Genomic DNA, 24981 nt, shown 5'->3' on the forward strand with positions numbered 1-24981 from the left:
CCCTTTTTTCCTCTCATTTATTTCCCTCATTAATTCATATTCCTTCTTGTCTCCTGCTTCTTAATTACGATTTTCTGAGCAATACCTGGAAATTACACAGTTCCGTATCTTAACAGACCTCTTGGAAGTTGTTCTAGACTAATCCTAACATTGCTTTTTTAATACAAATACAAAAATTGCTTTAGTGTTAAAGTGATATTGAATATTCAAGTCAAGAGGAGCTGATGAAAAAATCTTTTTAGCTGTAAATCAAAGAGGATGCAATCATTCTTGAGGGGACATTGTTCCACAGCTAATCTAACCTTAAAAAATATTTTCTGTTTTTATAGTACTATACATTCAAAGACGATGGTAATCTCCAATCTTCCTGATTGGAGAAAATGTTGAGAAATACTGCAGCTCCCTGCAGAACTAACTCCTTTTGATGTCATCAGTCATGGTTTAACAGTATGTAACTAACAGGTAATTCTAATTGTCTAGACCAGCTGAGAAACATGTAGGATGTGGTGAAGTGAAATATGAACTCCTCTGTCCACTGGCAGCAGGATAAGTAGTGTAGAAATGTTAGTATTAGCTGTCGTGTTGTTGTGGTACGCTGCAGAACTTACGGCCTCTGCGGATGTTGATATGCAGGTTGCCTTTGATAACAGTGCAGCCTTTGAGAGACTGAGCAGCGTCCATGGAGTCGATGACCTTCTCCTCACACACTTTATCACACAGACCATCACAGGCTGTACAGGACATACTGGAGACAGACAGGGAGAGATAGTGAGAGACAGGAGACAGTAAATGTGCAGTATGTCATTTCACTGACACACTGTTTAGCTAAAGTCTTAAAACTCTCCCCTGACCTTTTAGTTTTTATTTCTGTCACTGAAAGATTTTACATCAGTGTTTTACAGGAGCAGCTAAATGATCGCTAGGACAGATTCCAAGATTTAACCAGAAACTTTCATTATATAAACTAATGGCCGTTTATTGTAGCTGTTGTATTACACTCTGTTCTCGCCCTGATGAAACTTCAGAATGGAAACTAATAGCAGGGTGTGGAACTGGTACCGATGTCAGGCCAACAATAAGAGTACCTCCACCCAGTGGCTCCATTTCAGCCTAGCTCAGACTGCAGCTCACCTGTTGGGTGCAGTGCGTGTGTAGCCAGACGGGCAATCAGGCATGCACTCTCCACCGTGGATGATGAAGCTGTCGAATTCGGGGAGGTGGACTTTAGAACAAAGCTCGGCACTGATGCAGCGCCAGCCCTCGAACTTGTAGGTGCCGCGAGGGCAGTCAGCCACACAGCGTCCTTGGTGGTAGTAATGCACGCATGCAGCACATGCTGTGTCACTACCAGGGACTGTGCAGCTGCCTAGACACTGAGGGTGGCAGCACTCGCCGTCCACTGTGCACGCTCGCCGTACACACTTCTCAGGGCACTCTGGATGGGAGACAGAGAGAGAGAGGTGCGGGGTTATTTAACTTCAGTTCAAAATATACCTGAGACATCAGGCCATCCGTGCCATACTGCACTATATTATACATGTGGGGACGCTAGCCTCTGTTGCCTGTGATCTCATTTGGATTCCTGTGGTAGAATATCCACTGATCTGATATTTGCATTTACACATTACAGTTGCACAAACCACACAAAATGGGCTATATTAAAATTAGTAAAGCAATTTTTCAGATGAATAGCTTTGAATTAATGAAATATACTCCACACCAGAGCTTTCCTAGAATGTTTAATGTGTTGAGTCCTATGGTTTTGTTTAATATCAGTTTAGAGTGTCAATCTGGACCCGTTGTAGCAGGCAGGACTGAGTGACCATCCCTTTAAAGATGTGGCACACCTGCAGAATGTCAAATGTCAACACTGAGCAATAGGACACAGTTTGGCGTATTTAAAAGCTGGCGTACGACTAATCAATCAATTCATAGAAAAATTGGTTTGAAAATATTTTGATAATTAATGTTTTATGTCTTTGTAAAGTTGGGTTTTATATTATTGGTTGGACAAAACAAGACAACCCAAGATGTCCCCTTGGGCTCTAATGGACATTGTTGATCACTTGACGACATTTTATAGACTTAGAAATTAATCAAGAAAATAATGCTGCAGCCCTCCTTACATAACAAAAGGTTAAATGGATCAATCATCAACAAATACCCTGATCGGCCACAATACTGATCTTGCACATCTGCTTACGGTATTGTGGTATTACAACACGCCAACATGTGCCTGAATGTCACATCGAGCAACCAGAAAACACAATTTTCCCACACAGTAAAGGAGCATTCCCCTCTTTTAGCAAATGTAAGAGTGGAACAAATAAACAACCAGGGAGTCCAAAGCTTAAATTAGCTCCTGGTGTGACGCTATTGGCTACAGTCCTGAACAAATGATTCGTATTTCCTGGAGAATGACTGACAATGCATAAGTACACACATGTGAACCAGCCCAGATTAGAGCTTGTAAATAACCAAAAACAGGAATCATATCGCGAAGAAGACGTGCAGGCTGCTGCATATTCATATCCAACCATCATCATCATTCTGTCTGACAAAACCAAATCCGACAAACAAGTAGGAGCTTTTGTCTACCACAGTTGTTGGTGTTGAGCCCAGTAGCGCTGTGTGAGGCTCATCCCAGATCCTACAGTGACAGAAGCATCTCCAGTCCGGGTTTTCCACTGAGCACTGCTACAAATAACTCTTCTAGTTGCTGTGGTGTCCCTCTAAATAAGAGGATACTTTAACTGATGACAGGAAAAACTGATTTAGGAGCTCCATAAGGAAAACACCGGACAGACTTACGCATGGAAGGGAGCCACAACTCGCGGCGGCCTTCGTCTCTACAACAGGGGGCTTTCAATTAAACATGACAAACACTAAAGCAGCTAGTTACATTAGCTGACGCACACCTTCTTCCAGAGAGTAGGGTTGAACTTCCAAGGAAATACCAACAATAGTGGTTCTATTTAGCCTTCTACCACCACACAGTCACTGAAAAAGAAACAGAAAAATCACCGTTTAGCTTCTACCCTGAACCCAGCTTTACTGACAACACAAAAGCTGATCCACAGAGAGTAACGTTTGAGACCTTCAAAGCGCTTACACTGTCTGCCACAGAAACAAACACTAATTGCTATGGAAACACTGAAAATCACTGCTTGAAATTATTTGTGTGTGTTAGTGAGTACAGAGTCCTGTAAGGCATAAACAAAGAGGGCAGGGATATCTGAACAAAAAACAACAAAACTGTAATTTTGATTATGTCATCTGCTTCGGCAGGCCAGGGCTGTGTTTAAACAGAAACCAAACAAAGTGAAGTTATGGGAAATTATGCGTTGTTTATAGGATGAAACCCTGCAACACGTTTCAACACGCTACCTCCACGGGCTCTGTCAAACATACTGAAGACAGCAGGCCAGAGGAGATGCCTACTGCTACTACTCTAATTTAGATTTCAGTTATTTATCCAGAATCACTCCAGACCAGAATCAATGTTTTCGTCATCAGACTCGCGAGTTGTTCTTATTTTATTAAAAACGAGTAAACTGATGCTGAAAGAGCTGGATGCTGATTGTGAGGCTATTTGTAGAAAAAGCAGATGTCAAATTGGAATAGGAAATCATTCCCAGAGCCTGAAACACAACAGAAAGGTTCCAACCATCTGCTTGATCTTTTGATCTTTACGGCTTTAACTTGGAGCTCAACACTTAAAGAAAGTGTGTTTTTCAGGAAACATATTCACAGTTGTGTGCGTGCCTGTTGTTTCCACCAGCAGCTCATCCCACAGGAAGACACTGCTAACTAATTGACTACTGGCTGCAGCTCTCATATTTAATGCCACCATTTCCATACTTAGAACAATGTGCATTATCGCTGAACAATTTATCGAAATATTATTGAAACTGCAACATCCAAAGTACAGGAGCTGTTTGATAAAGCTATGATATAAAGCTTTATATGGCTTTTTGATAAAGGTAAAAATGTGTCTCAACAGACCATAAATGAAGCATTGCTACAGAGACGCTGTGAGACATAAGGAAACATGCTGTTTGGTACAAAAAAATCATCATCATTATTTTTACTGAAATTGAAATTCAAAAATGGTCAATCCAACTGAACTCATGACTCATATCACAATATCTACCAAAACTATTGCAATATGATTTTTTTGCATATCCTTCAGCAATTTTGAACTTCTACTCCACAAAAGCTACCAGTGATTGATTTTTATAGAGTTTGCACAGGCCCAACAAATACAAAATGCCTTTGTTGTGAAAACAATCCAGCACACCTGCTTGGGAAATCCCTAATTATAATGTCAACTGCAAACAAACAAAAAAGAAAAGAAAAAGAAATCAAATGCATCTGTGTGCTGCCAGGCATTTTAAGTTCTCTGATCAGTTGTTCATTTTTCCATTTACAACAGTTGGTGACTGAATCTGAATTCAGGAAGAAGAAATCTACTGTCATTCCTATATGAAAATAATTCATCACCGGGCAGTGACCATGAGATGACCTTCTGAACCGCCTCCTGACTGACACGGAGGCCAATCAGAACCTTCAGACTGTGTGGTCCCACCAACCATTCAGCAGGCTCTTCGTGCTCAGCAGTAGACAACCAGTGCTGCATTTCTCTGGCACAGAATGTTCTTTCTCTGCTCCGAGCCCCCACCACCCACCGACTCCAGCTCGCCCTCTGACCTCTGCGATGGGGTGATGGGAGCTGTGTTGGAAAGGTGTAATTTTGCGATGTGATAATGTACGGCCTTGGGGCTGTAGAGAGCTGGGGAAAGAGGAAGGAGATAATCTCTGTCTGAAGTTTGGCTCAGGTTGGAGCTGTTAGTGTGGAGCCTCCTCACTCACTCACTGACCAGTATAGGGTGGACAGGGGTGGAGGGGTGGACGGGTACATAGTGTACCTCAGCACTCCTCTGGAAGGCTGCCACATAATAGATCCCAGATTTTATCCTTTGTCTCCCCCTTACTCCACTTTCAGAGACAGGTTGATGCAGAACTGCAGCACAAGGGGAGGAGGTGAAGGAGTAAGAGGAAGAGGAAGGAGGTAGAGGAGGAGAATATGTAGAGGTTGGATGAGGAAGAGAAGGAACTACAGAAGAGGAAGAAGCGCAGAAAGAATGGACAAAGAAGGGGTTAAAGACAGAGATAAGAAAGTGGTAGAGGAGGAAACTACAAACGCCATTTAACACATCAAGTCTTTCTGAAAGCAGCGTGCGCGCATGCACACACGCACATACACAGGCAGGGCTGCCAGCTGGGGGAGCCAGATGACAAACTGAGCCATTTAAACTATATGGAACTATATACACACTATATACTATACTATATATCTCATACTTATATGTAATACTGTACCATATGTGATTTATGAGCATGAAATGTGATTATTCAATTGACAGCATTAGGACAACATATCTGACATATAAAACCCTGATGATTTTACCAAGGAAAATTTGATTGTTTAATGGAGCTCTTTTGGAAATTTTTTATCATGTTATTAGTACAAATATCTATATAAGTTATTACTTCCTGTGTCCTTGCTTCATCCTGAAAGCGTTATTAGAAACTCAAGGAGTGAGTTGTAGAAAGTTACTGTTGTGCAGTAAAGCAGTTCACCTTTTCCATTCTGTCATTACACAGCAGCTCTCTGGCTGTGGGATAAAGGTCGCTGCTGTGGGTCAAAAAGCCGATACAGGGCTTCCAGGGAAAGAGAAATACCATCCCCGCAGGAAGGTCGACTCGGAAATGAACACCAGCCACCAGGCGTATGGCGGGAAAATGTCTGGGATGTCATTTTCTAAACAAATTTGTTTTAGCAGCCACTTCTACAAGTAACAAACACATAAGAATCAAATAGAACTTGAGTCCTATTTGATTCTAAGTATCTCGCAGGCTGGTTAAACAATAAGTGGGCTGCTGTTTTTCTCTCTCTCATGCTTCATCAGCTGATCAACTAAGAATTAAAAGCCTTTCTAATTGTTAATCCTTGTTTTCAGCCCCCGTCCTCGGGGTGATAGGAACAGGATGTACCACACAGACTCAGAGTTGCTATGATGACGCTCCAGGCTTTAACAGTATGTACTACTCAGCAGCACAGCACAACAATAACAGGGAAAGGCAGATGTCTAGACTGATGACAGCACAGTTGATTCAAAAACACAGATACTGATCTGCATCGCTTCGATTCCAGCAGTGCCAACCGGAAATTTATCAGTTAATATTTCACAGGTTTAACCCTCAATACACAGTTACTGTGTATCAGCAGACGTATCCAGACAGTAACAGCTTACCTGCTTTCCTTTTACGTACAAAACATCTTTTGGCAGTTGCCATCTCTTTATCAATCTATCTTTATCTAATTTTGGTATTAATTAAGTTTAGTCTTTGACATGTCATAAACCTAAAACATCCATCAAAGTCTAAAGATTTGCACTTGAATTTTTTGTCAAAAATCAAACCTTGTCTGAGACGTCAACATCATGACTTATCATAAAGAAAGTTTGAATAACAGACTTTTTCACATAATTTTCTACAGAAATAAATACAGATCAATGATCTAGATCTCTTAATTATTAAGATAATTAAACAAGCTTCTTAAAGAAGCCCTCCAGACATGTTATAAAACATATAAAAATAAAAAAAGATTTAATAATAATTTGTTCTGATGAAGCTTTTCCACAAAATGAGTTCAAATCTGTTAAGTTAGTTCTACTCACTTTTCCTGAATAGTCTCCTCATCACATTTGTGCAAGTTGCATTTTGGACCATGGTTGGCTTTCTAGTTCCCATTTGTGATGTCATTTTGCACGTATATGTCTAAAACTTTAAGGAGAGGACAGAGAAACTTTCTTTCCTCAGTGTTAAATGTGGAAAAAGGCCTTCTAGTATCTGCTACTCTCATAAATCATTCTGCACAGTGAAGCCAAAGCATACAGGTAGACTAACACATTTTTGGAGCAGTGGGGTACTTAAAATGTCCTCCCTCAAATTAGTTATAACACCTGTGGTGATGATGATGATGTTGTAGGAATCTGCATTATGGCTGAGATAGACAGTGACTGCTGAGGATGGTGGCTAGAGAATGGATATCTTTTATCTTTTATCAGTAATATTTTGTAAAAATCCAGAACTCTAATAAATGAATAAATAATAATAAAAAAAACATAAATAAAACATCTGATGTCAGACATTTGCCATGTCATTTAATCTACAGGGTGATGATTCAATCTAGAGCTTTGAGAGATCAGACCTCGACCTTCCCTCACCAACAAAAATAACCAGAGCCACATGACTGTCTCTGTTACAACTGACCAGCAGACAAAAGAATATCGATCTGCACCACTTCATTCATCAGCATTCAGCCCTTATTGACTGTATGTGCACCACAGCTTTGATTCTCAGCCCCAACTCAAATGGGTCTGAAACCAACTGGTTTGGCCGGCGTGTTGCTGTAATTTCTCATTTTTCTTTCTCTAAACCAGAACATGCCAAACAATCATTGTGTTACCAGGGGTCTCATGTCCAGAACCTTGTAGTGTTAGCACGTAAGCAAGTAAGATGGAAAACTGCGTACGCACATTTTCTTTGTACATCCCCTTTCTCCACCCTAAATTTAATACACTAATGAGTATAAATATTCCTGGGCTACCCCTCTCTTCAGAAACAGGATGAATGGCAAAACCAAGCAGTGGAGTCCCATAAATACCCGTTCCCTTCTCATTCTGCCATTAACAATGTCTTCTCATAAGGTCAAAGCTGCCATTGTTACTAAGGTATATATTGCATCCTTATTGCGCACGATGTTATGTCCACTTATTTACCTCCGTACGGTCCACGTGTCTATGCTGTGCAACTCAGTTGGAAAAGTAGTTGTTTTCATACGTGTCTGACAAACCCGTAAACCAATTCGTAACATTAGTAGTTTCACTGCTTCACCTCTAAGTGTCACCAATTGAGTAAAAATCATTAGAAACGTGTGTGTGTGACAGACACAGCTGGTGTGGACGAACGCAAATTCTCATGTTCATTTCACTCCATACATTCAACCATGATTGTGAAAGATTGTGTACGCAATGTTTTTGTGCATACACAACGTTTGTACAGTGCATGAGGCCACTGGTGTGCATCTGCTGCCTTCCCCAACCAGAACAGTCTTTTACATTTATAAACTCAAAACTGATGAAAAAATTAGGTACCAGATGTTTCCAGACTCACTTTGTTTTTCCCACTTTCTGAAAGTTTGATGTGTGTATGAGACTGTTTGAATTGAGTGAGTGTGGAAATTATCCTCCTTGTCCTATTTCCAAACTCCACACACTCCATGTCCTCCCAGTGTGTTCCAGTACTCAGGCTCAATTGGGAAATAAACAACACCAATATTCTCCTCAACAAGAACAAGAAGGTGATGATGGACAGAAAACACAACAATATTTCAGTGTTTCCAGTCTCATACAAAGCAAGCTCTGTTACAACCAGACAGACAGTCTGTCAGTGTGTAGGTTCAGTCAGTGAATCAGTCATTCAGAGAACCAGTCAGTCGGTAGCATGTGTCGTGTCTACAGGCTGATTCGCATCAGTAGAACAAGGATCTCCATTCATTCAATCCATTCACAGCTCTACACAGGCTGACCAGTACTGTCCCGTTCATCTCTGGAGGTTCCCAGCAGATACGAGACATCACGACCTGACAATCGTCAAGCCTGACAAACAGACTGCTCATAAACAGTTTGGAGCAATAGAGACAACAAGAAAGAGTGAGCACATCATCAACCATAACAGCTGCGTTTGGGCTGCCAAAATCCAGGAACAAAGAAAATTGCTATATTCAAACAAACTAACACAATGTGCCAGAATTACTGGAAATATTTTATATTTTATGTAATCATAACCTCTTGACCCTCATTCATAGAAAACCTGCACAGCATTTGGATGGAGACAATCATTGGTCATTAGGAACAGGACAGGTGAGGTATAGTTTTCATTGGCTGGGGCTAAGTAGTATATGACTCAGAGACAGCTTCACTTGCGCCTTTTGCAATTAAATTAATAAATTAATTGTGTGTAAAAAGGAACTCCACAAGTCTTCACTTTAATGCAGAATCAGATATTTAGGTTTGTTAAACACAAAAGCAAACACTTAAACAAGTACAGGCAGGGTTCAGGTTAAGCACCAGCTGTTTAGTACAGGTAAAGAGCTGTAGTTTGCACACAGGCGCTGACAGGAATATGAAAAGTAATACTGGATTTCCTCCTCCTCTCCCCCCTCACTCCTCCCAGTGTAAGGACGAGTCCCACAGGAGATGTGTGGTCTGAAGCTTCCTGTTGATAATTACAGTCTGTTCAGAGGGAAAAACACTAACAGAGGTGAAGCACTCTCTGAACATCATTCCTGTTAGTGATGAAAAGCTGGACATGCTTTTCTCCCTGGCTCACTCTTTCAATAAAAAGGGGATTCACACTGGGTGTGAAGATCCTGCTGCCTGTCATCTCATCACATCATACCAAGATGTACTATAGCTCCTGAGACTGTAAATCACATCTCGTTTCTAGGCTTGCTGAGTGATGTGACAGCATGAATACAGGTAAACAACTATAGTATCTGATGGTCTAGAGTAGTGACTCCCAACCAGGGAACATGCACCCCAAAGGGTACTTCTGCAGAGTACCTAAACTAAATTAATAAAATACAAAATACGATGTGAATCGAACGAATATCCACACATTCAGTCCGCTGTACCACCTGAACACCACATGTCAAGAGTGTGTTCGCAAGCATAGAAGTTGAAACCGTGACAGTAGCTAAAAGTAAAAGATAAACAATGGAAATAGTTACGGCTGAAAGTAATAGGTAAATGGCTGAAATTAATTTATTAAAATCAATGAATCAATAGTTGACATTGTTGGTTCAAAGTAATAAATAAACAGCTTCAATAATGAGCTGAAATGAATCAGTGCAAATAGCTGAAACTAGGGCTGGGCGATATGGCCAAAACTGTTATCACAATGGAAATTTCCATATCAATCGATATCGATACGATATTTATCACGATAAATGCCACATTGTTATTTCTTTCAGGTTTAAAGGATGATTTTTGCTCCTGAGTGAAAGTTGAAGAAACCAGACAGTCAATTGTGTTTTTAAACTGTTCTATTTAGTCGCAATAATTATTGCTACCGTTTTATTGCCCAGCCGTAGCTAAAAGTAATACCTAAATGGTTGAAATAATTAGCTAAAATTAATAGATAATAGTGGAAATTCTTTACTAGAGATAATGATTAATAGCAGATAGCTAAAATTGAAGAATAAAAAGTTTAAATAGTTAGCTCAAGTAGTGGATAAATGGATAGCCAAAATTAATAGATAAACAAATGAAATAGTTAGCTAAACTTAATGGATAACACTTGAAATGTTTTACTTAAAGTAATGAATAAATGGTCATTGTAGATAGCTAAAAATCAATGGATAAAAAGTTAAAACAGGTGGCTAAAAGTGATGAATAAATGGTTGCAATAAATGCAGATGTCAATGAAGGGTACTTCCTCTGAAAGTTGGGAACAACGGGTCTAAAGAAATAAATAAATATCAATGCCATACAGCACCTAACCAAGTCTGTGCTAGCATGACATACTTCAGGAAAAATCCATGATGTGAAAAAAGGTCAAACTGGAGGGCTGACGACACAAAGTGGTTTAGTGTGGATATGATAAAACATCTGCAAGGGTCTGTGTTTGTGTGGGCATGTTGCTACAGGGCACTGGTGAGAAGATGAAATATGAACCAGGAAGCACAGTGTGAAGGCTTATCAGACACAAAGAAGGCAGCAGTTTATTTTCCTCCAAGGCAGCATTATACATTTCTAGAAAATTGTTACAGCAGCATTAATTTTCCCAATGTCTTTTTTTCTCAAACTTTCCCACACTTTTTAGCTATACTGTGAAATGTTCAACATAATTTTACAAGAACTGTCAATGTACTGTACACAGTCAAAGTAACAGCCATGTGTTACTCCTTTGCCTCTTGCCAATTTGTGAAGTTTGTGGGATCGCACTCAGAGTTAGTTCTAGTTGGGTGATCATAACAAAGGAAATATAGTAATTGCAATTTCTCTCTTTCTACTCTTTGATGACTACTTTTTCTATCTACATACAGCAAACAGCAAATCTTTACTCATTCTATCAAGTCACCAGTTAACTTCCACAGCAATGAAAAAACAAGCCTTATCAGCTTTTCCACAACACAGGTTGTTATGATAGTGGCAAGGCTAATCATAATCCTTGTAATAGTCAAAATATCTGGAAAACATATTTTGTTTAAGCTAGTCTAAACAGAGCTAACGGTTAACCTTGTGGAACTTGTTGTGAACAAGTATCTGTCAGATCAGCTGACACTACAGGATTAACTACAGACAAAAGGAATTCCTGGCATCCCCCTGCTGACTGACCTTCAAAAGACAAGACAAATCAAAAGGGCAAAGAGGGTTGCAGGAATAACAAAGAGAGACAATGAGAATCACTTTTGATGGTTATGTCTGGGTCAAATGACAAGGTTGTTGACATCTTACAAGAATTGGCCTTAACATGCACTCTGCATGCCAATCTGTGTGTAACACACCCATTAAGACAAGAGATCACACACAACCCAATTTTATCATTTAAAACCAAGTTCACTAAACCCCCAAACTTCACTGTAAATAGTGTTTATTTGAGATGGGGTGTACTATACAATAATACTTCCTGATATGTATTCTGTGGCCATGGATCTTTGCAAACTACACAAACAGGCCATATTAGGCCTGGTAACATTTCCAATGTTTATCTTCCTCACTATGACTTACTATGGGAAAATGTCAAAATTCAGTAAATAACAAGACATTCTCAACTACTTACGGACTACTTAGATCGCTGCTGTTTTCAGTAAACATGCTGTGTTCTTCACCACTGTCCTCTTTTACTGTTCTGAAATTGTTTGAGAAATAATTTAAACAGCAGATCCTTAAAAGGCTGAAACTTTTATTGTTGATGTAATGATATTAGTAAACTTCACACTGAAACAAGGCAATGTCACAGCAATTATGACAAAATATCAGATTGCTTCTGATGCAGCATTAAGTCCAGGGTTTTACATGTCAACAGACACCATGAACCTAATCGTCAACCTTATTGTCGTTAGTGTATTTTCTGTCTCTGTCTTAATCATGTGAATCTATTGTTAGATTTCAACTTGTAAACTTTGCTGTCCTACGGCAGATTAATTTCTCAAACCTACAATGAAACAACAGAGTCAATGTTTTGAAGAAGTCCCGCAACCATCTAAAGATTTACTTCAGTCCCCTTTTAGTCTGAATGTGCAAATTAAATTAGTGGCTTCACACAGCTTTTGAGAGAGAATCTCTCTGTCTTGAGGAATTCAAAATCTGAAATGTAAATCTTGGTTCCTAATTTTGTTGACACACACAGACACAGACACAGACAAACAGAGCATCAGAAGGAGTTGTCTACATTCCTCCTAAGTCTTTGTGTTTGTGTGTTTACTTGCCGCGGGAAGACAGAAATATCCCTGGAATTTAATGGAAAGGATGAAGGAGGCAGAGTATAACATTCCTATTCACCTTGTGACACCATGGCCTGGTTGCTGTGCGAATGACCTACAGTATCTCTCTGGCAGTCCCAAAAAATGTTGGGAAACCTATTACAACCAGAATTCAAGGCCTGGGTGTCTTGTACATTTATCCAACTTCCTATGATAAGAAGAGATTCCCAAAGCAATTCAGTTGTGATATATCACCTTGTATGGAGAAGGTGATGTATCAGACCTTCTGACCAGGTACCTAATACCTATTATGTACGAGATGTTTGGTCAACCAAACCTGGCAGGAGATTGTTAGCAATAAATGCTCCAGTTGTAGCTGAAATTATGGCAGGAAAACTGGCAACACTGCTTTATGTAACGTGGGATGAGATGCTCATTTTGTCATGGAACGAAACAGCAAAACTAAACATTGTTATACAAATAAGTTAATTGAAGCTGGGGGGCTCTCTGCCATGTTACTAGAAAAAAAACCTCAAATTAGAAGCCTACCTTTAGGCTACATCCACACTAATGTTTTAGTTTTAAAACGCATAACTTGTGCTGTGCTATGTTTATACAAGGTGTCCACCCTAAAATGGAGACTTTTGGAAACACTGCTGGTCCCGTTTCACTTGAAAACTCTGGGGTTGTTTTTTAGTTTGCATGGGCAAAAATTGAGACTCGGATGATGACTCAGACATCTACGTTGGTCACGACATATCCTTCACTGATATGTCATGCTCCTATCACATGACCATTTTCCAGATGAAAACAAACAGCATCAGCCTTAACTATACATGGATAACAATAACAACAATATGGATATTAATTACAAACATTGTTGTTTTAGCTAGCGGCTGTTGTGCAGTTCAATTCTTGATTTTATAATTGTATAATTGTTCGTAGTATTTTATGCAACTAAGAAATCAACTGCCAAATAGTCAATCTGCTTCCTGTTTACACCGGTACAAACATGCCCAGTGCGTGTGAATGGTCATGTGATATGAAATTTCAGTTGTGTTAGTACGGACGGAGATTGTTTCTGGTACAGAGATAAACTCGTCTGGTTTTTGTTTCAAAATGAAAACATATTAGTGAACAAAAAAAAGGAGCAGAATTATCAGTGAATAAAAGTTACCAACTGTTAATGTTTTTGTTCTTTTCAATATTATATGGAGGTTGTTACATCCAATCACATTACATCCATCAGAAGTAGGACTCTAAAGCCTCTAACGGGGCCGAAGTGTTTTGTCTTTTTTTTCTCTCTTTCATTGTTTTTCTCGAGTTATCGTGGCAGAGTGACATGATGAAAAATGAACCTTTATAACAAAACATAAACTATTCCGACTCAAATCCACAAACAAGAGACTGATCTCAGTCCCTGGTCACAGCTCATCCCGATGTGACGGTGTTAACAGAGCACAATTAAAGGCCACATAATTACAGTAGGCACTTCAACACAGCCAAACCAGTAATGTTCTCTTCCAGGAATTCCATGGATGGGTGTGACTGTTCACTAAAAGTAGTCATGGATGTGCCTGGTTTACAAAGCATCCCCTATAATTACCGACAGCCTCCGGGTTCTGGGTTAGGGTATGGGGTGCATGCCTAGTTTTGTGTCATCATATGTTGTGATTTCAGATGTGATGATCAATAACTACTTTTAGAAGGCGTGCTGTGGATGAACATAACAAGGCTGTTATTACAATTCCCAAAGGACGAGATCATCATATTTAATTGTGACATTTTACTGATTGCTTAGAAAAGGAGTGGGTCTGACCTCCAGTTTCTCACAGATCATTTAACCAAATATGACTCAACCCAGAGGTCTGACTGGCTCTTCCAAAGCTATGATTCCAAACAAAGGGCTGGTTGCACCAACTACAAGTAGTTATAGTGTAGCAAACATAGTGACCTATATATACTGCATATTGCTGTTGAACACTCTAAAAATAGAAGAAGCCAAGTCATGTGTCAGCAATGCATATTTATTTTGATAAATTCTGCTGTAATCTTATTTTTAGGCAATACAGGTACAAAGTTTTGTTTGTAGCAATAAGTCTAACAGACTAGATAAAATCAATTAATATTAAAACAATAATAAATATTTTAAGATCAGAGAGTTAAAAGTTTTACTAGAATAAGAAACATTTTTTGCAACATTAGTTTTATCATCAATCACATCTTGTACTACATTACAGTTGGGACCTGTGTCACCCCCATGTCTCTTTTCCCTCTGTGAATGATCACAGACTAGTTTGAAAGGTCTACTATAAGTTTAAAACATAATTTATTCTTATTTACTTATTCTTCCTGGTATTTACTTTTTATTTAGGCCTCTAATCACCTGCTGGGCAGCTGTCCTACAATATGGCAAAAGTCCAACATTGATGCTAACATTTCATATGCTATTGTCTGGGACAAATTAAAGGAAAAACTGAATAAATGAGAAGAAACACAGCAAATGTAGATACCTCCACACGGGACACAAGTGGATGGTTTGATGAGTATGTAAATGATGTGACTCATATGCTATAGTCTTCACACTCAGCAAATCTCAATCCAGTTGAACACCTATGGGAGGTGTTGGACCAAAGTGTTAGACAGCGTTCTCCACCACCAGCATCAAAACACCAAATGAGGGAATATCTTTGGGATAATAGGATAGTGTTCATCCCTCCAGTAGAGTCAACTGGCATTCAAGTACTCTGATTCGAAACAACACACCCACAAGATAACACAGTAATCACATTTGATGAAAATGTAGGTGCTGAAAATGAAGGCAGGTATATGTTTAGTAAATGTATTGGCCCTATGGGTCATATTTGCGATAACTGTAAAGGGGAGAGAGAACATCTATCATTCACGCTCAGGGCTGGATACCAAACAGGCAACTGCATTAATCAAAGCCAGTTTCGCCAAATTCCAGACAAGTGTGCGTATCAAGCGAGAGTGGGTGTCTGTACATTATGGTATTGAGCTAATCATAGTGGAGATTAGACAGACATCAGCAGGAACTAGTAGTCACTGGGCTTCCTTAAGCCCTAAGCACTGGGTCACACAAGTCAGACTGTCTGGATAACACAACCTCTCTGCTGGGGCCAGGCTCCTCTTACCACCTCCACCCTCTCCCCTGTTGCCTTACATAATGTATACACCAGATACTGTCGATGTTGTTATCCGTGCTGTTCCTATATGTGGCTGTCCAGATATGTGTCACTACGTACTGTACTACTCTACTGCACATTCTGTATTTATATAGTCTATTAGGCGACAGACACATGCGGTAGTTTTATAAGCAAGCCCTGACCTGCACAACCCAGTTCAATTTAAAAACACACACAAAGAAACAATATCTGAACTTACTGAAACACTGAGTGATGTCAGCTGATTTGAACAGCAACAACCTTGTGGAGCAGCAAAGCTTCAGCACCAAGCTGCTTCATATCCATCAACACTCAGTACATCTGCCTCAGTACATCACAACCTCATCCAGTCATTTCCTCTCTTCCCTTCCTCTCCTTTACTCTTTCACTATTGCTCTCCATCTTTTAAAAATTTCACATATTAAGTCATTTAGTGTTGCACCAAATATCTTTTTTGCCCATCATTTCTAAATAACACACCACAACAGCTGATAACAAGCAGTTAGACTGCTTGTATGACAATCTGAAACCTCTGTTTCACATCCAATCACTCTGCAAATAGACATTCAGTCAGTTTTGCTGGTTTAATGGTATTATTGACTTTGCAACACACTGTGCAATGCCTGTTAATGTATCACGGCTTCCAACAGTACATACAGACAGCAAACGTATGTAAAATTTAGATACATATTGATTTTATGGAAATGCAGCTGTGCTTTCCATGTTTTGGGTTAACATGGGTTCTAATGTTATGGTTACTGTGTGCTAGAGGTCTTTACAGGTTCAAGATTTTGGACCCAATCTGAAATGGAGTTGTGGACAACCTACCTGAACCCTACGTGATGCACTATACATTAAAGGACCAGTGTGTCGGATTTACTGGCATCTAGCAGTGAGGTTGCAGATTAATACTACCCCCCCCCCCCACCGCTCCCTTTCCAAGTGTGTAGGAGAACCTACAGTAGCCTACACGTAACCTCAGGTAACCTGAAAAGCCCTCTCTAAAGCAAGCGTTTGGTTTGTCCATTCTGGGCTACTGTAGAAATATGCGTTGCAACATGCTGGGCTCCATGGAAGAGACCCCGCTGCATATGTAGATATGAAGGGCTCCTCCTAAGCTAATGAAAACACATTGAAACCTATATAATAATAGTAATAATAATAATAATAATAATAATAATAATAATAATAATTATTATTATTATTATTGGGCAATAGATGGACAAAAAGCATAATTTTGATTTTCCTAAAATACGATAATTTTTCCTCATCAGAACAAAGCTGTGGTGAGCTGTGAAGTTCAGTTTTCATTCTCCCTCTCGCCTTGAAACACATCTGATCCTGTGTACGCTCAGGTCCATTCAGACCTTTTCAGATATCCGACATATTGCCACATAAACCTGAGACCCACGGCAGTAAACCAAGACTCTACCTGACTCAATTAGACTGAGTAGAATTTGTCCAGTCTCCGACTTTACCTGCGAAGACCTATACTGTCGCTAGACTGATATCTGACCCCCACGACAGCTGATTCATTCTAAGAGAGGAAAACAGAAAAATTATGAGAGAGAATACACAGTAACCAACTTTTGGTTGTATTTAGAAAGTGTAGGGAGAAAGTACAGCTGAAAGGAGGATCAATAAAGTAAGTGGGTTTTTCTGGAGGCATTTTGTCTCAGTCCAAAACCCTGAATACAATTTAACAGTGCAAATCAACACCTTAACAGTGTGCCCATCCCGACTACCTCATCTAGAACATACTGGGAGAGAGCAAAAACTCAAAACTCAAGGTCAAGCACAGCAGAGATGGTTCACTACTGAAAACCACAAAAACATCAGTGAGACAGACACTGAGAAAAGACTAGTTCACGTTAAGAAAATATATGTTTAAAAATTGCTTCACATTTAGCACTAGAGAAGCACTGGGTAAATAAACACTGGATATACCACATCCAAAACCAACCAGAAAACAGGAGTGCGAGGGGGGCTGGAACCGAGTCCATAACTCACTCTCTCTGTTGGACTCTCTTTAACCCTCGTTCACATACACAGAAGTGTGTTTTCCTGCTAGACAGCTGATTCTGCATTTCATACATGTCAGCTAACATGCACAATTTCACTGATGCACAAGTAATGTATCCAGCACTAGAATTTGAAAAATCACAGCAGTACTTGTTAATGTAAAAAGAGTGTGTGAAACCAGACACAATTTTATATTTTTCAAATTAAATTACATGGCAGATTAAAAAGACACTTTTTTTTAGATGTGTTCTGATACTCAGCACACCTTATCCCCTTCGCCCCAATACCAGGCTTTAGATTTTAGGCATTAAGATAGTTGATCGCAATATGAACATGTACAATACAAACAACAAAAACAAAACTGACTGAAACCAGATGAATTAATTTTTTTTTTTACATGCACCATGTATTCACGGATGTGCAGCGCCTCAGCGACATGAGTGACAAAGCAAGCGTTTTACTGGAGTTGCGAACAGCGTCATTCATCACACCACCTGTTAAACAAGCTTTAAACACAAAGAAAAGCCAAATTTTCAACTGCTCCTATCCACCGAAGTTTATTTTATACAACGACAGTGCGCTAGCATAAAGCTATAAGTAAATTGTTATTACCAAGTTCAAAGGGACGCTTTCTGTATGTAGACTGCAGCTTAACTTGCCACAAATTTGTGTAAACTCTGTAGCTACTGACTGAGACAGCAGTTGCCGCAATACAAAAAGTTCAATCTTGGTCTCATCAGACCAGAGAATCTTATTTCTCATAGTCTGGGAGTCCTTCATGTGTTTTTTGGCAAACTCTATGCAGGCTTTCATATGTCTTGCACTGAAGAGAGGCTTCCGTCGGGCCACTCTGCCATAAAGCCCCGACTGGTGGAGGGCTGCAGTGATAGTTGACTTTGTGGAGCTTTCTCCCATCTCCCTACTGCATCTCTGGAGCTCAGCCACAGTGACCTTTGGGTTCTTCTTTACCTCTCTCACCAAGGCTCTTCTCCCACGATTGCTCAGTTTGGCTGGACGGCCAGGTCTAGGAAGAGTTCTGGTCGTCACAAACTTCTTCCATTTAAGGATTATGGAGGCCACTGTGCTCTTAGGAACCTTGAGTGCTGCAGAAATTCTTTTGTGACCTTGGCCAGATCTGTGCCTTGCCACAATTCTGTCTCTGAGCTCTTGGGCAGTTCCTTCGACCTCATGATTCTCATTTGCTCTGACATGCACTGTGAGCTGTAAGGTCTTATATAGACAGGTGTGTGCCTTTCCTAATCAAGTCCAATCAGTTTAATTAAACACAGCTGGACTCCAATGAAGGAGTAGAACCATCTCAAGGAGGATCAGAAGAAATGGACAGCATGTGAGTTAAATATGAGTGTCACAGCAAAGGGTCTGAATACTTATGACCATGTGATATTTCAGTTTTTCTTTTTTAATAAATTTGCAAAAATTTCTACATTTCTGTTTTTTTCTGTCAAGATGGGGTGCTGAGTGTACATTAATGAGAAATAAAATGAACTTTTTTGATTTTAGCAAACGGCTGCAATGAAACAAAATACGTCATTATTTAGCTAAACCTGATGAGAGAACCCCTGCTCTCGCACCGCCGCAACCTCAACATAAGCCCTCCGGCATCTTAGGGAAAACCTGCATTCATACACAGAACGTGAACATTTCACTTGTCAGATGGAGCCCGCAGATTTTCCTCATATCGCACAGGCCTAGTTGGTATGGTGGTGGGGGTAACTGGGTGTTCTGCTGTCTATGTGTCTGTCTTTCTGGATTCTACCACTAGAAGTGACCAAAGTCAGACACAATACTTTACACAATAGAGAAGTTTCCAGCCATGATTCTTATCTCGAGTTGTAATACCTCAGAAAAGTAACAACTTCATCTTAATTAAACCACAGGTATCAATTTACACAGAGACAAAAGCAGGTCAGTCAAACATGAAACACCCTCTGTCTACATACGCACATTACTTTTGTGTACTAAGAACGTTAATGAATGAGGTCCAATGTCTCATCAGGATATTATGTCAGCTGAGTGACTATAAATATAAATGAGCAAACACTGACATGTCAAGTATGGTAAATTAATCTAGTGGCAGGCTAAAGAACAACCCTGAAGACAATCCTTCTAGTTTAATGTGTAATCCCTTCAGCCTGGGGTTAACAAAAGACAAAAATTCCTTCCAGTAAATCCCAGAAGACCTACTTTGTACTTTAATGATGTGCTTTCATCTCCTCAGACCATACAAAGCACCGGAAAAACATCCCCCATGCTGTTCAATGTGTGAGCGTGTGTGCGGGTTTGTGTGTTTGAGAGAGAAAGAAAGCGAGAGAGAGAGAGAGAGAGAGAGACAGTGTGTTTGTGTCCCAGCATGCACAGACATGGCTCTTCTTTAGAAGAAGCATATGAGTTATGAACGAGACAAAACACCCAAACCAGATTCCAAAAAACAAATGAAGGAAGTAAACACGGGAGAATGCAGCCCCCACCACCACGACTAAAAAACACTCCACTTTCCCAGAGAAGGAAACAGACTTCGAGCCTCTCTTTTCCCTGTAAGAGTTTTGTGAATGTGTTCAGGCCGAAAGCATGTCCATGACCAGCTCTGAAAATACAATGCCTCTGAACACAAAGTTGACTTTCATGTCAGCACAGCATAAGGGCTGTGAGCAAGGCACATATTCAAACTATAGATCCCTCATAAGACTACTGAAGCTTGATTGAGGACATTATCAGAAGGTACAAACGACAATCATGAAAATATAATCCTCCGTGGTACAAAGTCAAATAAACACATATGATCCAAGTACAGCAGCACCAGGCTTTACTCTCTTTATTGCAACATAATACTATCACACACTGGATTGCCGAGCATACATGTAGGCAGCCTCTGATCTGCAGGTACCGGAGCTGCCAGACACCAACTTGAGGAAATCAGCGCTGTTTGGTCAGCCAGCTCGACTACTCAGCCATCGGCCTTCCTTACTTTAATGAAGCCTGGCTTTACAACCACCAGACTTCTCCAATAAACTGCCTAATAAATAGCACAACAATGCGGTCTCTGCAGTGAGAGCAGTAGAGCTCATGTTGTCTGAGATCAATTCTGTTTTCAGGCAGCGGCAGCGGCAACTGATGGCCCATTTGCCCCGGCTGACACACTCCCACTGGAGCCCAGTAGACTGCTTGTGCATCTTCACAGGGTCTTTTCTCCACTTCTTCTATATTTAGTCTATTTGAACTTAACAAAACATGTCAACCTCTCAAGAGAGGAGGATACCAACTGAACTTCAACACATTAGCCATGCCTGAAAGTATCCAATCTGTCTAGTTAGTCAGGTTCTAAGATATGGCCGGGGACAAACAGCGACCGTGAGGCTTTGCAGTAAGGGTGGTGAAATTATCGAGACCCCTAAAAGAAATTTTTCAACTAGGCAACATTTCAACTGTGCAGGCACCAGTTAGTCAAGACTATAGTCGAGCGGAGGTCTGTGAGTATCTGATGGACTGTGGCATCATATTGCTGCAAACAAGAAGAGCTGCTGCAGCACTGGAGTTTGCAGTAGTGTTAACAGAGGTTTTAGTAGCAACAAGTGGTAGAAATCACTGAGACCTGTTGCCAACATGGCGCTGGTTCCTATATGACCGGTGCCTACCGGACTGAAAACAACTAAGCGCAGATTTCTGTTCTTCAGTTTGGTGCCTGAGCTGTCAACTAAAATATTTGCCCTCTGGTGTTCTGAAACAGATGTTACAGACAATACAAGCGTCACGTGCCATTGCTAGTTAACATTATTACACTTGCTCTGATGGTAGCCTACTGTTAGCTAGTAGCTATCATAAACACTGTTAAAATGCCTAAAGCTAAACGGTATTTCACTCGAAAGGATTCCAACACTGCAAAGTGCAAGAAATGTTTAAAAACAATTGCGTGCAAAGGGGAGAACACGTCAAATTTATTGAAGCATCTTGAAAGCAGAAGGATGCAGCGTATTCGACTGCTTACATGACTCCATGCCAAGCACATCAGCCGTCTCGGCAGTGTGGGCGTCCCTGGCCCTGGCAATGTGGAGACAACTGATCACGACGACAGAAGCCTTCCCTCAAGTTAACAAATGCTTGATTTATTAGCAATAATAAAAGACATTCTCTGCTATCGTATCAGCTCAGGGACCATTGAGCCACTGGTACCATTTTAAAACTATCATTGTTGCACCAGTATCGGAAAAAACCCAAATAATACTGAAATCTAAAGTGGGTAAGTGGTAGTAGTAGTAGTTGTTGCAGCAGCAGCAGATGGCTTATAGCCCTTTCAAACCAAAATTAGGTAAACCTGACAGCAGGGAGCAATGTCATCACATGCACATACATGCACCGGGGAGAAAGAGGGAACTGTTAGCTCCTGTGCTGAGTGGCAAAATGGATCCGTCACGTTTCATGTATTGGTGCTCTTACAAGTGTTGTAGCCTCCATGTGAGGCACTTCGGTCCATGATTGTGCATTTTAAAAATCTGCCGATTGGAGCCACAGCCCATAAATACCCGTGACTACTGTCATTTGACCCGGGTGCTGAATTGAATGCTGATTGTACCCTTTCACATTGCTGACAAAAGCCCGATGTCGAAGAAGGGGCTTTAGTAGTTGAGGCAATAGTAAGCAGCAGCAGCTGTGGCAGTAGCGCTGGTAATAGAAGCACTACCACCCAAGGTATTTAGCATTAGTTATTGCCTATTTAAAAATAATGTTCAATCTATTTCCTATCCTTCACCACCCCCCACCCTCTGAAAAACAACATGTTGTAGTCTAGACTGGAGACAGAAAGATGGCCTCTTACCAGGAGAAACAGCACTGTGTCTATACAACACTGTTACACTTGACCTCCTTTCCACTGGCTGCTTGTGCAACTGGTACATATAGACAAAATGTTAACGTCAATATCTTTATCACCCGTCAGATTACTTTATAAATTTTTTTTTTTTTTTTTTTTTTTAAAAGTCCAGGATGTAATGACCTTCAAGCTACAACATTAACCAAAATCTCAAACAATCCCTAGTCTCACACAATATAAACCTTAGATAAACTTTCACTCCAAGCTCTAGTTGGTTGTAACGTTGATGATATATGAATTACAGCTCATTTGATTGATGCTGAAAGACGTCACCAATGGTCAAATAAATTACCAGAATTTTAAATGTATGTTTGCACAAACACAAATAAAGAGGAAGGGTCTACATCTTATTGTGGACTCTAGAGATTTCCTGTTGACGAGAGAAATGATAAATAGCACAGAGTTCTGCTCCTCTACTTGACACCCCCTGGATCATCCTCCAACACCTACATCCATCCAACATGTCTTCCTCCAGCATATTCCACCTCCAGATTTCTTTTCCAGCGTGCCCACACTCTGCCACTCCAACAACCCACAAAGCAGGCCAGGCGTATGTGTGTATGTCAGACATATTTGCATGTCTGTAATTTGCCTGTTTATGTGTGTGCCTGCCTGTATCCCTATCTGCGCTTCAAGTGTGTTTTGATGATGTCGACCACGCGTGTGTGTACATGCATGCAATCCAGGCCAGTCCAGCGACAGTTTCATGTCACAAGACTGAAAACATCAACATGCTGAGTCTGCAGCAAGGCGCCAGTCACCAGGGAAACAATTCAGCCAGACACACACACGAAGTCAGCCAAAACACATTGTCTGAAATGCACCAGCAAAACAAGTCATCTAAAACACTGCAGTCTGAACACAAAATTAAAGGGAGACTATCACAGTCATTGTGCTTGGAGTGGTTTAATTAAACTTTGAAGCATTTACTGCATTAAAAATCAGTTTGTTTAGGCAGGTGAAAACACCATCTGATGCATCTGGATGGCACAAAATAACTATCACAAGACACCCAGATGTGTGACATACGGCCTCTCTCTCTCTCTCGCAGTGCACTGTGTATGTGCAGTGCACAGGTAACCATCCTTAAGTAAGAAGATGTTGACATTTGACAGCAGTAGTTGCTGAAAATCTTGCATAGCAACAACATGGGCTGAGGCAAAATTGCAGTCTGAACTGACACCTGTTTATCTCCTTCTCTGTGTTCTTAACTTGGATAAACATCCGAGATATATTACAGCAAGGATCTGCAAGTCAGGCAAGTCAATCATGCATTACAACCAGCTTCCTTGCAGTTCAAACAAAACAACTAAAGTGACAGGTTGCAGGCCTTAACTATGGGCACTGGGTCATTCATTACACTCCCAAATTCATATCTATACAAATCAGGCCAACGGTTAGACTGTCTGCACAGCTCATTTGCACTCAAATCCCTGATGAGATTTCATGTGTGACAGTCTGCTTACCTCTCTGACAGTGATTGGAATTCCAGCAGCGGTAGTTGTAGTTGTTGTTGAACATGGTCTTTCTGCACTGAGGGTTGTTCTCCATGATGCCTGGACAAACATCGCTGCACTCCTTGGACTGCTTGTTCCCTGCAATGTAGTTGTTGAACTCCGCATCCATGATGAGGGACCAGTCTATGGAGTCTAGGTAGCAGAGCTCAGGGTTCTTCTCAATTCGGATGGAGCCGCGTGTGATGTTCCTCAGGTTGTACAGGCCGATGTCCTTCAGGCTGGTCATCTCAAAGATTACCAGGGCATAGTTGTAGAAGAGGTTTCGTCCGCGGATGACGGCGAGGTTGGGAAAGAGCGTGCTCAGACTGTCCAGGCCGGACACCCGGAATAGCAGCAGGTAGTCAGTGATCATGGTTAACTTGGGAAAGCTGAGGGAGCGGAAGACTTCCTGGTTGACGTTATTGTTGTTTTTGTCACCGATGAGGAGGATCTGTAAGTAGCCCTCCACCACTGTGCAGTTCTCTAAACGCCTGAATTCACTTATGTCGTTGCCAATGTCGATGCTGGGACCGCAGACTGCAGGGCGAAACAGAAGGAGAGAGTGAGATGACTGTGTGAAGCCTTATATTCAACAGTAACATACAATACATTCAGAGAGGGTTCATACATTTTGTTATGCAATAGCCTTATGCTAAAAATTTTTAAAAAATCTTTTCCTCCATCATCAATATACACTCAATGGCCCATAATAACAAAGCTAAAAAAGAATTTTAGAATTTTTTGCAAATTTATTCAAAAGCAAAAAGTGAAATATCACATTGCCCCTTGTTATGACACTTGACATTTAGCTCAGGTGCCTCATATTAAGTAGTTAAG

At 40.5% G+C, this 24981-nt stretch overlaps 1 protein-coding gene across 1 annotated transcript in view; it reads right to left on the reverse strand.

Moving 5' to 3' along the window:
- igf1rb (insulin-like growth factor 1b receptor) overlaps positions 1-24981 on the reverse strand; it is a 54327-nt gene that overhangs the window by 21818 nt on the left and 7528 nt on the right. Inside the window, exons 2-4 of the mRNA XM_056375240.1 lie at positions 24115-24681; positions 1132-1435; positions 609-745 (exon numbers count right to left, since the gene is read on the reverse strand). Coding sequence (XP_056231215.1) covers positions 609-745; positions 1132-1435; positions 24115-24681 — 1008 coding nt within the window. The remainder of the gene's footprint in view (positions 1-608; positions 746-1131; positions 1436-24114; positions 24682-24981) is intronic.

Source organism: Seriola aureovittata, chromosome 1 (genome assembly GCF_021018895.1).
Source record: "Seriola aureovittata isolate HTS-2021-v1 ecotype China chromosome 1, ASM2101889v1, whole genome shotgun sequence".
Classification (NCBI taxonomy): Eukaryota; Metazoa; Chordata; class Actinopteri; order Carangiformes; family Carangidae; genus Seriola; species Seriola aureovittata.